This window comes from Plecotus auritus (genome assembly GCF_963455305.1).
Source record: "Plecotus auritus genome assembly, chromosome: 7".
Classification (NCBI taxonomy): Eukaryota; Metazoa; Chordata; class Mammalia; order Chiroptera; family Vespertilionidae; genus Plecotus; species Plecotus auritus.
In genome coordinates, this window is record NC_137774.1 from 1,399,348 (window position 1) to 1,413,849 (window position 14,502).

A 14,502-nucleotide genomic window follows, 5' to 3' on the forward strand; every position below is an offset into this window, starting at 1 on the left:
CTGAGGGGACCAGGCAGGGCTGTGTTGGTACAGGAGACGGGAGAGTCCACAGCTGTCCGGGCCTGCGGGGTGTCGGCTGCACAGCCGTCGGCAGCTCCATCCACCTGCAGGGTACTCTGCCAAGTGGCAGACGTGAGGCCAGAAAGATGAACAGCCAGCCAGCAGCGTGGCTCAGGGGTTGAGTGTGCACCTATGAACCAGGTCCCGGTTCGATTCCCGGTCAGGGCACAGGCCCGGGTCGTGGGCTCCATCCCCAGTGCGGGGCGTGCAGGAGGCAGCCGATCCATGATTCTCTCTCATCACTGATGTTTCTGTCTCTCCCTCTCCCTTTCTCTCTGAAATCATTTTTAAAATATATTTTTTAAAAAACAAAAGACAGCCCTAGCCAGTTTGGTTCAGTGGATAGAGCGTCGGCCTGCGGACTGAAAGGTCCCAGGTTCGATTCCGGTCAAGGGCATGTACCTTGGTTGCGGGCACATCCCCAGTGGGGAGTGTGCAGGAGGCAGCTGATCGATGTTTCTCCCTCATCGATGTTTCTGACTCTCTATCTCTCTCCCTTCCTCTCTGTAAAAAATCAATAAAATACATATATTTTTTTTAAAAAAAAGCAAAGCACAAAACCCATAGACATGGAACAGAGGGGAGGCGGGAGGGTGACACGGGTGGAGGATCGGTCAGTGTATGACGACGGGTGGAAATAGACAGCTGGTGGTGAACACGCTAACGGGTACACGGACGTAGAATTACGGTGCTGACACCTGAAACTCACATGAAGTTAACCAACGTGGCCTGGACTTAAAAAGCAGCCACTCTATTCTAGCAGCACCGCACCCCCACGCGTGCTTTGCCCCCGGAAGCACAGAGCTGCACGCTGGGGCTGAGGGGCCTGTGCACCGGCCAGTCCCCAGGAGTCCGCAGCTCCTCCTCGGGGCACGGGGCGCCCGCCTCCGCTGGCAGCCGGCCTGGCCGCCTTGTATCCAGTGACACGGGGGCTCACAGCGAGCTTTTCCTGCGTTTGAGCCCTAGAACGTGGGTGCCCTTCCATTTCATGTAGTCCCTTCACAGGTGCTGCGAACCGCCTCCTGCGCTGGGAAACAGGCTGCAGGGAGTTCAGAGACTCCCCAAGGCCACGGGGACCCTGCTCCCACCTCCCACCTCCGCCTCCACCCCCTGCCAGTTCCCGCTCCCCGAGCTGCACGCCCCGCCAGCCCCACCTTCTCCATGAGGCGCTCCAGGGCTGCGCGGGGCACCCAGCAGTGGCGGCCGGCGGCCTCCCTCTCCTGGACGATGCCCCCTCTCCGGCCGGCGGCCTCGCCCTCCTCCGGGCTCAAGTACTCTGAGGGGGACAGTGGACGGGGGTCACACACCCAACCACCGGAGTCCCGAGGGAGCCCCACGCTGTACCCCCGGCCCCCGGGCCCCGCCAGCGCTGGGGGAGCTCTGCCTAGGTGTCCCCTCCGTGAGCCTGACCCTGCGCTTCCCACTCAGAGGCTCCTCGGCGGGGCACCCTAACCCGAGGCGGGGTGCTTACAGGAAGCTCTGGTGGAGACAGACACACGGGAGAAGCCACGTGGCGAGGAGGCTGGGGGAGGAGGGTGCGCACAAGCCCGGGGGCCGAGGACCAGGAGCCAGAGGGGAGGGAGGCCCTGCCAAGATCCTCGGTGCCAGGCGGCCTTGAGGGCCTGGGTGCCGCCCGCCCCGGCGTGGTGACCTGCTCGGCAGCCCCAGGGCCCTCGTGGCGCCCCCGCTGCTCTGCTGGAGCCCGTCCCGCAGCCGCCCAGGCCTTGCCCGCCCGCACACAGGGGTGCCCAGGGGGAACGCACCTGCCGGGCACGGCTTAAACCCTGGCAGGAGGCAGAGCTTCTCACTCAGGACCCTCCCGACCAGGCCGGGCACCAGGAGCACGGGCCGCGGCTGGTGGGGCCTGCGGGGGTGCACCCGTGTGTAGGGCGCCAGGGTGACGCAGCTCTCGGCCCAGAAGCCCCAGGGGGAGGCGTCTGTGGGGAGAAGAGCCGTGAGTGGTCCCCGGCCCCGCCCGCAGCAGGGCCTGCGCTTTGCCCCCGCGCAGCCCCCGCGCCTACAGCGACGGCCACGCGGGGCGCCGCTCAAGGGCCGAGTCCGCACCGCCCTGGCCGAGCAGCCTGGGTGCCGGTGGGCCACGGAGCCCTGTGGCCTGCCAGGCCCAGCGGGTGGTGCGGCTGGTCCCACCTGCCTCGTTGGCACAGGGAGGGTGAAGAAGGCCTCCTCCTCCCTCCATCACCCTCTCCTCGCCCCCAGCGCCACCCGGACGCCCGCTCCACGCTCCCCTCGCTCCAGGCCCCGCCTCCCTCCCAACCATTCAGGTCGCTATCCGTTCCCACGGCCCCCCTATATTATGCACCCAGAAAACTTTTCAAGGAGGAACTAAGCTCAGGTGGATGGAGCTTACTCTAAACTCACCCCCATCGCCCTCATAGCTCGGTTTCACCCGCATGGCGCCGCCGTGCTGACCTCCCTCGGGGCCTCAGACCTCACCCAGCTCACCGCTCCAGAGAGCCACCCAGGCGCCAAGTATGGTTCTCAGGGTCCATCCTGGTCCCGCTGAGCCAGCCCAGCAGCCTGCACCCTCCCCACACCCTGGCCTCGAGCAGCCCCTCCCCAGCCCCTCCCGCCCCGCCTCACCTCCCAGCCGGCTGGGGTCTGGCTGGGCCCCGTCAAAGGGTGAGCACAGGGCGCTGGCCTTGGTTCTGGCCACAGTGACGATGCGGACCACCCTCTGGGGGCCTCCAGGAGATGGCTGGAGGGAGAAGGGACCAGTTGTCCTGCCGTCCACACCGGGCCGGGGCAGGCACCGCCCCACCGGGGGATCCAGGCTGGTTCCTGGACCTTCAGGCTGTGCCCACACAACAGCCCAGGCCCCGTGCCAGGGAGGAGAAGGGAGCAGGAGAGGGTCCTGGGGCAGAGGCCCTCGCCCAGGGCACGGCAGTGAGGGCGGCCCCCACACCTCGCCCGCTGTGATGGGGGGGGGGGCGCCCTAGCTCCTCGCTCAGGGCACAGTGTCCTCTGTGGGGAGGACGCCAGGCCCCGCCCTCAGAGGGAGGAACGGGCAGGGGGGCAGGGGGGCAGGGGGGCAGGGGGGCAGGGGCGCCTCTGCTCGCGGTGGAGGAACCTGCCATCCGGGTGCCCTGTGTGGGCCCAGGGGAGGGTGTGCAGGGCCCCTGGGGCAGGGACTCGCAGGGAGACCCCCGCAGATCAGTAGCCTACACCCTCCCAACAGGACCCCAGCCAGCCCCACCCCACTGCCAGCCCAGGGCGGAAGGAGGCAGGGAGAGGCAGGGCCCCCCCGCAGGGCCCGGGCCAGGACCCGGCAGGGCCTCACCTTGCGGGCGGAGCTGCTGTGCTGAGCCAGGTCCTGCAGGAGGGTGATGAGCAGCTGCTGCGCCCTGGGAGGGGGAGACACGGCTGCCAGGAGGCTCCACACCCCGTGCCCAGCAGCACCCCTGAAACCCTGCAAGTCCTCAGCCACCGGAGCTGCCCGCTGATGTGCCGGGTGGGAGCCTGGCTGGGACGTGGCTCCTGGCGTCCCTGCACCGCTGAGCTGAGCGGCACCACCCCGACACCACGATGCGTGCGCACCGGCTGACCTGGGACCCGGCTCCCGGCGGGCGGATGCTGCTGGGCGGAGGGGTCGGCCCTGCCCCAGCTGTTCCAGGACAGGGTCCCGGGAGTGGGACTTTCTGTGCTAAAACCAACACAGTCCTGGACACGCCAGGTGACTGGCGAGCCCACCTCCGGGGCCACTGGCGATGTCTGGAGACAGAGTTGGCTTGCACAGGTCTGGGCCAGCATGAGGCCAGGGAGCCCCCGGCAGAGGGGCCGCCTCAGGTCGCAGCGCTGAGGCTGGAAACGCTGGCCGAAAGCTCTAGAACCGAGGCCCACCCTTTCACAAACAAACGCTGTCCACGTGGGGGTGGCACATGGGGACTCCACTCGGGCGGTGTCCCCTCCCCGGAGGTGGCCGCTCACCGTGCGTAGGTGGGGATGGTGCCGCCCTCCGTGTCCCTGGTGCTGTAGGGGTCCACGCGGTGGGCGTGCCAGCAGCCGCGGCCCTGGAACATGGTGTCGGTGACGTGCAGGGTGTCGCCGCAGTGCACCGCCAGCTCCCCCTCCGCCCGCCCCTCCAGGGCCAGGTTGACCCGGATGTAGAAGGAGTCCCCTGAGGTGGCCGCTTTGGCCTCCAGGTCCTGGACCAGCTTCTTATAACCTGGTAAGAGAGGACAGATCAGCCGCGGCCGTGACCCACAGGAGGAAGGTTCTGGAATGTGAAAGGAGGAGGGGCAGAAGGTACCGCCCCAAAGTCTCAGGAGCCATCGTGGTGCCAGAGTCAGTGGGTGGGAGGCCCCAGCTGCCTGGGGGGCCTCTGCAGACTGGGGGTGCGGCCTGGCTCTGGGATAGGCCATGGGGGCTGGGGCAGGCACGGCCAAGGCTCAGAGACGGGACTGGGCGGATGGGCAGGTCCTGAGAGGGGAGCTCCTGGGGTGGGGGTGGCGGGCAGTGTGTACCCTCCGTGTTGACCTTCACAGACAGGCAGCAGAAGCCGTCCACCCTGCGGAGAAGACCCACAGCCTGCTCCAGGGTCACGCCTTGCAGGACGGCCTTGAAGAAGGGCTCCGTGGCCTCGCAGTCCACCTGGGGGCAAACCACCAGGGCGGGCCGCTATCGACCAGGCTTGGCGGCGAAGCCTGAGCACAGATCTGCACTCACCACCCCCAGCTGCCCACACGCACCCGCAGCTGCCCACACGCACCCCCAGCCGCCCACACGCACCCCCAGCCGCCCACACGCACCCCCAGCCGTCCACACGCACCCCCCACCCCCAGCCACCCACATGCACCCCCAGCTGTCCACACGCACCCCCCACCCCCAGCCGCCCACACGCACCCCCAGCTGCCCACACGTGCCCCCAGCCGCCCACACGCACCTCCAGCCGTCCACACGCACCCCCCACCCCCAGCCGTCCACACGCCCATCAGGGCCTCTGTCCCAGGCCCTGAACCGGGGCATCTGCATTTGGCTCCTTCAAGCCACACCTGTTCCCACCTGAGTCAACCCCCAACCCCTTCCCACCCGCATGCCGAGAGCACCACCCAGGACCCAGTGTCTGCTCTCCAAAATGGACCTTCGTTCTAGAGCGTTCCGGATCGCAGGCTCTCGGCTTTGGGACTCCTGACATTGGGAGCCAGGTCACTCTGTGCTGTGGGGCCGCCCGGGCCCTGTAGGATGTCAGCGCCATCCCTGGCGTCCACCGCTAGCTGCCATCCCCCCAGCCCGCTGTGGAAGCTCTCGGCTCTCACTGTCCCTCCATTCACTCCCTCGCTGCCTCACGCGAGGACAGGGCACTTTGTCAGGAGAAGGAACATGTGCCTTTAACTGAACTGGCCCCATTCGGGCCTCAGGTCTGTCCCCGAACACCTTAAAGGGCTCTGCGCTGTAACCACAATGCCACTGGCGACCAGACACGGAGAAAGGGTCCGGTGGCATGGGGACAGGGTTTCCCCCGGGGGACGGGCGAGCCTCGGGAACAGGTGACGCCTATTTGGTGAATTTCTTACAATGTTAAAAAGCTTGAAGTTCACGTTTCAGCGACATCCAAGTCCCCTCCCTGCTGCTGTAGTCGCTTAATGGTAATTAGTTAATTGTACATTTATGTTTCCTGCAGCATCGTGAATATTTCACAACAAAACGTTTTGAAAGAGTTAAAGTGGTGGGTCTCCCGGTATGTGTATTTGCACACACAGACGTGCATGCACACGCACGGGAGCTGACAACGAGACACCGTTAAAAAGAGCAACAGGAGCCGAAACCGGTTTGGCTCAGTGGATAGAGCGTCGGCCTGCGGACTGAAGGGTCCCGGGTTCGATTCCGGTCAAGGCCATGTGCCTTGGTTGCGGGCACATCCTCAGTGGGAGGTGTGCAGGAGGCAGCTGATTGATGTCTCTCTCTCATCAATGTTTCTAACCTTCTATCCCTCTCTCTTCCTCTCTGTAAAAAATCAATAAAATACATTTTTTTTTTTAAAAAAAAAAAAAAAGAGCAACAGGAAGCCCCGAACCTCACCATGACGATCTGCGTGCCTGGGCGCAAGGCCATCTCGTCGGCCGCCGAGCCAGGGGTGACACGGTGGATGAAGATGCCCGTGTGGTTCCCGCCGATGACGCTCATCTGCTCCAGCAGTGCGTCCCCCTGGAAGGCCAGCACCGTGACCTGGCTCGGGAGCTTCCGGGCCGGCCGCCGCCGCACGGGGACGCTGCTGCAGGAAGGGGCGACGGAGCTCGTGTGCAGCCCGGCTCCGTCCCCAGCCCCAGCATTCTGGAATTCTCCACCCCCACTTCCTGCCACGACCCCACCCTCAAAAAAGGCTGTCGCCTGCCAACAGCCCTCACTCTGCCGCCTGCTGGCCCGGCCCCCCTCCGCTCACCTGGCTGAGACGCAGGGGCCCCTGGAGATCAGCGGTGGGCCGCTCTCAGACTCCAGGAGGTCTAGGCAGAAGCAAAGGCTCAGACCCCGCGCCGGCCTCCCTAGAGGTCACCTTCTCGTGGCTGACCTTCTCGTCCTCCTCCTTCCTCCTGCTTAGACCTTGACTCATCTCTCCCCACACGGGAGGAGCTGGTGGAGAGCTGCACGGCCTGGGTCTGGCCTCCACTGTGTCCTTTGTGAGACTGAACGTTGCCCACGTTTTATGAGCTGGGGAAGCTGGAACCCACGTCCACCTTCATTCAAACAGTCAAATCCGGTGGCCCCCGGGCCCGCCTTTCTGCATAGCAGCGCCTGCCGCCTGCATCAGCTGCTCCCGCTTACCCCGGGCCACGTCAGCTGCTGGTCGCGGAGGCCTCGATGTCCCTGGGCGTCCCCCAGCTCTGCACTTGGACATGCGCCCGGGAGGCCGATGGGCCCAGCCCAGACGGCGGCCTCCCTATGGGAGGGAGAGGCTGCTCCTCCACCTGGTGGACCGGCCGCCCGGAGGACCAGAGGCCAGCAGAGGGCGGACAGCTGCCTGCCACCCGCCACGGCGGCCCGTGCCCAGCTCACAGGAAACCCTGTTCCTGAGTACGTTCCAGCCACGGGGAGGCCGCTGGGCGCTCCTGGCGCATGTGAGGCGAATTCCCCTGGAACGCGTGGACGCGGGACATTACGTGGGCTCACCCAGAAGAGCCGCAAGCACCCTGTCCTCCTGGCCTCAGCCAGGCTGGCTCCCCGGGTGCACCCTCTCCATTGGTCACTGTCACAAATAAGACCACCAGCGATCCGGGAAGGAGGACGGCTCCCGGCCGCGTGACCACTGCCCACCACAGGTGCCTCTGTGGACCTGCGTGGGTGCGTGCGCCCCCTGGTGGCCGCAGGGCGAATTGCAGGCGGGGTGCTGAGCACCTACTGTGTGTGAGGCCCAAGGCTGGGGCGGGAGTGCAGGGTGGGAAGGGAAGGAGGCCGACGTGAGGGGCGCGCGGCTTGGGAAGGAGAGAGGACCAGCTAAGTGACAGATACAAGGCATGAGCCACAGGGAGGGGAGAGGCTCCCCCAGGTGCCTGGCCAGCGGGAGGGGCACTGCAGCCTGAGTGCCCAGGGCCCAGAGCAGGAGGGACGGAGCGAGCAGCTGTCTGAACAGCTGGCTGAGCGGGCACGGAGACAATCAACTCCCTCACGGCTCGGTGACAATGGAGAGGACGCCAGGCTCAGAGCGGCGGGCACCGGCCTGAACGGCCAGGGCCCAGGGTCAGGGCAGCGTTCCGGTTCCCCTCCCTCTGCCCGGCCCCCGAGGAGACCTGTCCTCGTGTCTCCCCCTGGCTCTGTGGCCCAGCCCAGGGGAGGTGGGCAGCTGCAGAGGTTGGCAGAGGGGGACACACTCACCTGCTCTGTCTACAATCTCGTAATCCAGGTCGGCGTCACCTGCCTTCGCTCCCGGGGAGCCCCCCCGGTCCCCCTCCAGGATTTCCGAGAAGCCGCTGCGCGGGGGAAGAAGACGGCTCGGGTCCGGAGCACCCAGCACCGGCCCGGCCCTCGTCCTCGGTGAGCCACCAGGGGACCCGTGTCCTCCGACGCCGATGCCGTCCCCTCTACCTGAAGGACCACGGATCCTCCCGGAGGTCCTCCGCGGCTCGCTTGTACAGGGACAGCTGGCTGGGGGGCGCGGGGCTGCTGGAGCGGAAGCTGTCCGCCAGCTCGCGGCTGCAGGTGGCGCTCAGGTCCGACCAGAGCTCGGACTGGAGGACGGGGGGCAGGGTCAGCGCGAGCTCACGGGCTCACGACCCCTCCCCGCTCTGGAGAGGGAGTAAGCCATGGCCGCCAACGTCAGGGCCGAGGAGGGGACAGGGAGGGGAGGGGGAGCTCGCAGCCAGGGCACATTAGCTGAGCACCTACTATGTGGCAGCACTCTATTAGCGGTTTCCTGTATTTTACGTCGCTTAGTCCTCACAACAAATAAATAAGAATAATCTTCCCACTTTACATAGAAAGCGATCGAGGCCCTGAGAGACCAAGTGACTGGCTAGCGAGGGTCACGTGCTGATGGCGGACGGTGCAAGATGCTGAGGGGGCACAGCACGCCAGGTGGACAGTGTAGGCCTGGATGCACCCCTGGATGCATCCGCTTAAGTCTCCCTTCAGCACCCACGATGTGCCGGGCCCCCTTCCGTCCGCACGGGCCTGTCCCCAGGAGCAGAGGGCACTGGCCGTACCTCGGAGGAGCTGAGGCAGCTGCAGTCACTGTCGTCCCGCGGGCAGATGGCGAACATGCGCACGAGCCGCTGCTTTCCCCTCCAGCAGGGCTCCCTCGGCCCCGCCTCCTGCTTGGGCTGCCAAGGTGCCGGGCGGGCTGGTTAATGCAGGAAAGGGTCCCCTCGGATGCTCTCGGGGTTTCTACCAGGCACCTCCCCCTTCCCTTCTCCACCCTCGCTCACGGCTGCCAGCCTGGGTCCGCATCTACCCAGCCTGGGCCCCCCTGGCTGGCCACCGGGATGCACAGCACTGGGCTGGGGGAGTGGCACTCCATTTCTGGCAGAGAGTATACGTCAGGGGTGGGCACCGTTTTTCTGCCAAGGCCCCTTTGGGTATGGACACCACCGTTCACGGGCCGTCCAAAATGATCAGCTTAAAAATCAGCCGGGCCAAAACCGGTTTGGCTCAGTGGATAGAGCGTCGGCCTGCGGACTGAGAGGTCCCAGGTTCGATTCCGGTCAAGGGCATGTACCTTGGTTGCGGGCACATCCCCAGTGGGAGGTGTGCAAGAGGCAGCTGATGGATGTTTCTCTCTCATCGATGTTTCTGACTATCTATCCCTCTTCCTTCCTCTCTGTAAAAAATCAATAAAATATATTTAAAAAAAAAAAATCAGCCGGCGCCCAGCAGGTGTGGCTCCATGATTGAGCATCGACCTAGGAACCAGGAGGTCACGGTTCGGTTCCTGGTCAGGGCACATGCCCGGGTTGCAGCCTCAACCCCCAGTAGAGGGCGTGCAGGAGGCAGCCGATCCATGGTTCTCTCTCATCACGGATGTTTCTCTCTCTCTCCCCCCCTCCCTTCCTCTCTGAAACCAATACAAACACACTAAAGGCCCGGTGCACGAAATCCGTGCGCGGGTCGGTCCCTAGGCCTAGCCTACGACCAGGGCCACCTTCCCCGGCTGCCCGCAGCTGCCCCCCTCCCTGGCCGCTACCCCCCGCCCCCTGGCTCCCCGTTTGCCATCGGGCGATCGGGGCCTGACGGCCAGGAGAAGGGACCGAGAGGTGGTCAGTGCGCCTCATAGTGACTGGTCGGGCGGTCGTTCTGGTCGTTCCACCGTTAGGGTCAGTTTGCATGTCACCCTTTTATTTTACAGGATTGTAAAAGAAAACGTTGTTAAACGTTAGCCTGCTTTATCTGGCCAAACATTTAACTAACTCACCCCTAATGCCTTGTTAGGGCCAGACCAAATGATTTTGTGGGCATTATATGGCTGAACGTTCCCCACCCCCGTGCACACAGTTCTTCCTGGCTACACACCTGGTACATATGCGTGTACATGTATCTGCACACACTGCACGTAGAAAATGGGGCAGACCAATCAGGGAAGAAAAACCCAGCCTCCCCCCAACACGCAGACACAGCAGCTGGCAGGGTGCGGCCGGCCTGTTAGTCTTGCTTTTGCACACGGCTGATGCGGGAAGGGGTGAGGGCGAGGGGCAGGGCTGTGCACTTGGAGGGGAGGCCCCGCCCCTACACCAGGTGCCTGGACTGGAGCGGCCAGCCAGACCGTAACTAGGGCCTTTATAGTCGTTTTAGCTCAGCTTCGTCTTTCTTTCCTCAGCCCAACACCATACCTGACAGGTTCCAGAACCTTCTGTCGGGCCACCCCTTCCAGGACGTGCAAGACATCATCACGAAGGGAGAGGCAGAGCAGCCGCAGCTGCCCCCTGTGCGTCTCCAGCGCCCGCCATCAGGGCTCGCGCGTGGGGCCCAGCTTGCCTCCCACCGTACCCCACCCCACGCACACGCTGCCCCTGCTGCCAGGCGCACGGCAGGGCAGGACTCACCCCTTGTGCCAACTCGGCCTGCAGCTGGCGGAGCTGCTGGCGCAGGTCGCAGCCCTGGTCGGTGAGCTCGAACAGCTTCCTGCGGAGTGCGTCCTTCTCCGCCAGGCTCTGGGCAATCTCCACCTGGGCGGCGTCTCGGGCCGAGTAGGCCTGCGGGCCGGGACACGGGGTGCCCGGGGCATGAAGGGGCAGCGAACACTGGGCTCACCCGCAGGCACACGCCACGGTTCACCATCGTAGCACGCGTGCGGGTGTACCACCGCCCGGGGTGCGCACAGAGATGAAGGGAGTCTCAGTGAGCATGTCAGCAGGTGACAACGGAGGGAGTCGAGAAGCCGCCTGGACCAAGGAGGGAGGCCCCGAGTCTGGAACCAGTGGCCGCGGAGGGCGGGGCGGGCTGCACGAGGCTGCCAGCCCCCAGCCGCCGCCGGCTCCCGTTCTCCCAGCCCCGCCGCCTCTCGGGTACCTGGTCCCGCTCCTTCTGCAGCCCGGCCACCTGGCTCTGCAGGGCGGTCACTTTCTCCTTGTAGATCTCGCAGTCCACCTTGGTCTTCTGGAACTGCAGCAGCGTCTGCTCCTTCTCTTCCCAGAACTGGACCGAGGGGCAGAGCCGTGGAGGAAGGAGGGGGAGCGTCAGGGAGAGCGAGGGGACGGGGAGAAACAGGGTGAGCTCGTGCGCGCCCCGAGAGCGATTTCCAGGAGCGCCGCGGAGATGCTGTGCCCAGCAGACGGCGCTGAGCCATCCAAGTCCGCGTGGGCGCTGCGCGTGTGGCTGTTTTGTTCATCCATGCCCAGAGCAGGGCGCACAGATAACTCCCCTCCCTGCTCATGCTCCTGCACCGGCCTTCTCCCCACTGTCCCCTCACTGTCCTGTCTCCCCACCCGCCCCTCACCATTGGCAGCCACTCAGCAAGCCCCCGGCTCTCAGCGGGCCGCACGCACCTGCCCCTGAGCGCCCCTGTTCTCACCGCCTACGTGCCCGCCTGTCTGCTCATCACCCACCCACGGCTGTGGCCTCTAGTCTCGGACTGTGAGTTGGTGCCAACACAGGAATGAACTAACGAGGGCCCGTTCCTGGGGCAAACTCGGTCCTAAGCTCAGCATGGACTGAAGAGCCGTCTCCCCGGCGCAAAGCCGTGGTCACCTGCTTCCGCTGCCGCTCGGCGGCCACGGCGCGCTCCCTCAGCGAGTGGATGCGGTCCACCATCTCCTGTTTGCTCTCCAGGGCCTCGTCCAGGCTCTGCTCCAGGATGTCCTTCTCCGCCTGGGGCACAGGGGGGTCAGCCGGCCCCGCTCCCACACGCCTGCCCCTAGGAGCTTGTCCCAGGAACGGGAGCTGGAGGCTGCTGGCGGGTGGGCAGGTGACATCACTGCCCTCGGGGCCGGAACGGAGGCCTGGGGGAGGGGAAGCTGCCCTGGGGCTCTGCTGGGCGCGGCTGGGCAGGACCGGAAGGTACCGGAAGGTACTGGAAGGTACTGGAGGCCCAGGCCTCTTGGGGTAGAGCCTCCTGCTTTAGGCACTTGCCGGGGAGCTCCAGAGAGGGACCCAGCAACACCAGCCTCCTGGGGCTCACGCTGCAGGTCGCCCCCTCCCCCCCCCCCAACCCAGGCCGGGATGCAGGATGGCGAGCTCTGCGCCGAGGGGGCACCTCCTGAAGGAACAGCTCCAGCGCAGGTACTTATTCATTCAGAGACCCGGGAGAGGGGCTGAGGGGCTGCACGACTCCGGGCGCTGGGGACCCCTGCATCCAGAGTTCCCCACTCTCCCACGCAGTGAACCCCACCCCTTGTAACCAGCCCAGTCCTCTCCGAGGCAGCCTAGCCGGGGCTGAGGAGCTGAGCGACGTCCGCTAATCCCACCAGCGCCGGGGCTGGGGCCGGCGGCCGGCACTAGGTTTCCATCACCGGGCCCCTAGCCCCCCTCCCCAGGGGCGTCAGAAGCCCAGCCTGGGGGCAGGGGGAGGAAGTGGGCCCGGGGCCGGGCCTACCAGGCTGAATGTCAGGGAGCGGAGCTTCTCATTCTCCTCCTTCAGGCGGCTCAGCTCCTCCGCTCCGGGTTCCAGGCCGTTGGCCATCCGCAGGGACCGCTCTCGGAACTCCCGCTCGCAGGAGGCAGACAGCCTCTGGCGCTGCAGCTCCTGCTTCGTCAGATAGAGCTGCGGGGGATGAGGGGACAGGAGCCGGGCGGGAGGACGTGAGCACCCCGGCCAGACCATGCCAGGCTCGGGGAAACTGTGTGTGTGTGCGCGGGGGGGGGGGGGGGGGGGGAATGCGTGCACAGAAATATACACAGGTGTGTGGGGAGGGGGCACAAATGTCCAAGTAAGGTATGTGGGGGTCCTCTGCACCATTGTCTTCGTATATTTTAAAAAATAAATTTGAAATTATTTCCAAATAAAATGAACGAACAAGCGCCCTGGGCGGTAAGCTCAGTGGTTAGAGCACCAGCCCATGCACCGAAGGGCTGGGTGTTCGGTCCCAGCCTGTACCCTTTCTGCAGGTTCACTCTCCGGCCCCCAGCGGGGCGCATGTAGGAGGCAACCGATCCACGTGTCTCTCTCACATTGATGTTTTTCTCCCTCTCCCTCTCTTTCTCCCCCCCCCTTCATTTCCTCCCTCCCTTCCACTCTCTCTAACAAAAAAGGCAATGGAAAAATATCCTCAGCTAAGGGCTAACAACAAAAAAAGGAAAACCAAAGCCATCAAGGCAAAAAGCAAATGAATATTGAAAGAACCCCACAGATCACTAAGAAGAGAATAATCCCCAACGGAAGAACGAGTAAAAGACATTGTTGGGGTTCGAGGGGTTCCTCATCACAGGACCAGCTGAGACACCGACACCGACAGCCGGAGGGAGGAGGCCTAGCGGACTCCTGCGGAGCTCAGACTAGCCAGACCTGCCCCGGCCCAGGCATAGGCGGCAGGCCTCCCCGCCCCCCCGCCCCCGTGGGCCGGCACCCCAGCCAGGCCTGGGGGGATCACAGGGCAGGCTCCTTGCAGGGGGGTGACGGGAGGGGCCCCCTGGTGGTGGAGGCAAAGGGTCAGCTTCCTGCAGGGGTGCCTCAGCCAAAGCTGGCGGGGCAGGAGTTCCGGGGTTGGGGGGGGCGGGGGCCGCAGCACCTCTTCCTGCAGGCCGCGGCAGCGCGTGCTGGCCAGCTCCTTCTCCCGCAGCGCGTTGCTGTAGTGCAGCGACAGGTTGAGCATCTCGTCCTTGAGCTTCAGCACCTCGTGGAAGTGGGCGCTGACCTCGCGCTTCATGCGGCCGTGGTCGGCCTCCAGCTGCTGCAGGCCCTCGGCCCGGGCCTCGGCCTGGCCCAGACACTCCTGCAGCCGCCGGCATTGCTGCGCCAGCGCCTCCCTCTGCCCCTTCTCCTGGCTCAGCTCCTCCTGCAGGCTGCCGATGGCCCCGGCCAGGCATGCGGTCAGCTTGGACGTCTCCATGAGCCCTGCGGGGAGCCGGCATCACCACCTGCTCGCTCCTCGTCCTCCAGGGCTTGGCTTCCTGCCCCGGACTCTCAAGAGGACCCACCCTTGCCAAAACCGGTTTGGCTCAGTGGATAGAGCGTCGGCCTGCGGACTGAAGGGTCCCAGGTTCGATTCCGGTCAGGGGCATGTACCTTGGTTGCGGGCACATCCCCAGTGGGGGGTGTGCAGGAGGCAGCTGATCGATGTTTCTCTCTCATCGATGTTTCTAGCTCTCTATCCCTCTCCCTTCCTCTCTGTGAAATATCAATAAAATATATTTAAAAAAAAAAGAGGACCCACCCTCTCTGTCGTCTCCTTCAAGGCTTCGGGGCCCAACTACACACGAGATTGGGGTAAATAACCCCCAGGATTCCAGATTTGGGTACAGGGACTACCCTTCATTTCCTCCCTCCCTTCCACTCTCTCTGCTACTTGGCTGCCCCGTGGGACCCACTGTCCAGACCCGCTGCCCCTCCTCAGCCCAGACGTGCTT

General features: G+C 64.9%; 1 protein-coding gene across 1 annotated transcript in view; it reads right to left on the reverse strand.

Moving 5' to 3' along the window:
* Positions 1-14,119, reverse strand: part of CARD14 (caspase recruitment domain family member 14) — a 15,809-nt gene extending 1,690 nt beyond the window's left edge. Inside the window, exons 1-16 of the mRNA XM_080681179.1 lie at positions 13,665-14,119; positions 12,533-12,700; positions 11,689-11,808; positions 11,011-11,136; positions 10,545-10,694; positions 8,712-8,828; positions 8,095-8,237; positions 7,885-7,979; positions 6,458-6,518; positions 6,097-6,289; positions 4,542-4,668; positions 4,006-4,243; positions 3,359-3,422; positions 2,662-2,776; positions 1,824-1,997; positions 1,215-1,336 (exon numbers count right to left, since the gene is read on the reverse strand). Coding sequence (XP_080537305.1) covers positions 1,215-1,336; positions 1,824-1,997; positions 2,662-2,776; positions 3,359-3,422; positions 4,006-4,243; positions 4,542-4,668; positions 6,097-6,289; positions 6,458-6,518; positions 7,885-7,979; positions 8,095-8,237; positions 8,712-8,828; positions 10,545-10,694; positions 11,011-11,136; positions 11,689-11,808; positions 12,533-12,700; positions 13,665-13,985 — 2,334 coding nt within the window. The 5' untranslated portion in view covers positions 13,986-14,119. The remainder of the gene's footprint in view (positions 1-1,214; positions 1,337-1,823; positions 1,998-2,661; positions 2,777-3,358; positions 3,423-4,005; positions 4,244-4,541; positions 4,669-6,096; positions 6,290-6,457; positions 6,519-7,884; positions 7,980-8,094; positions 8,238-8,711; positions 8,829-10,544; positions 10,695-11,010; positions 11,137-11,688; positions 11,809-12,532; positions 12,701-13,664) is intronic.
* Between the last annotated feature and the right edge of the window lie 383 nt (positions 14,120-14,502).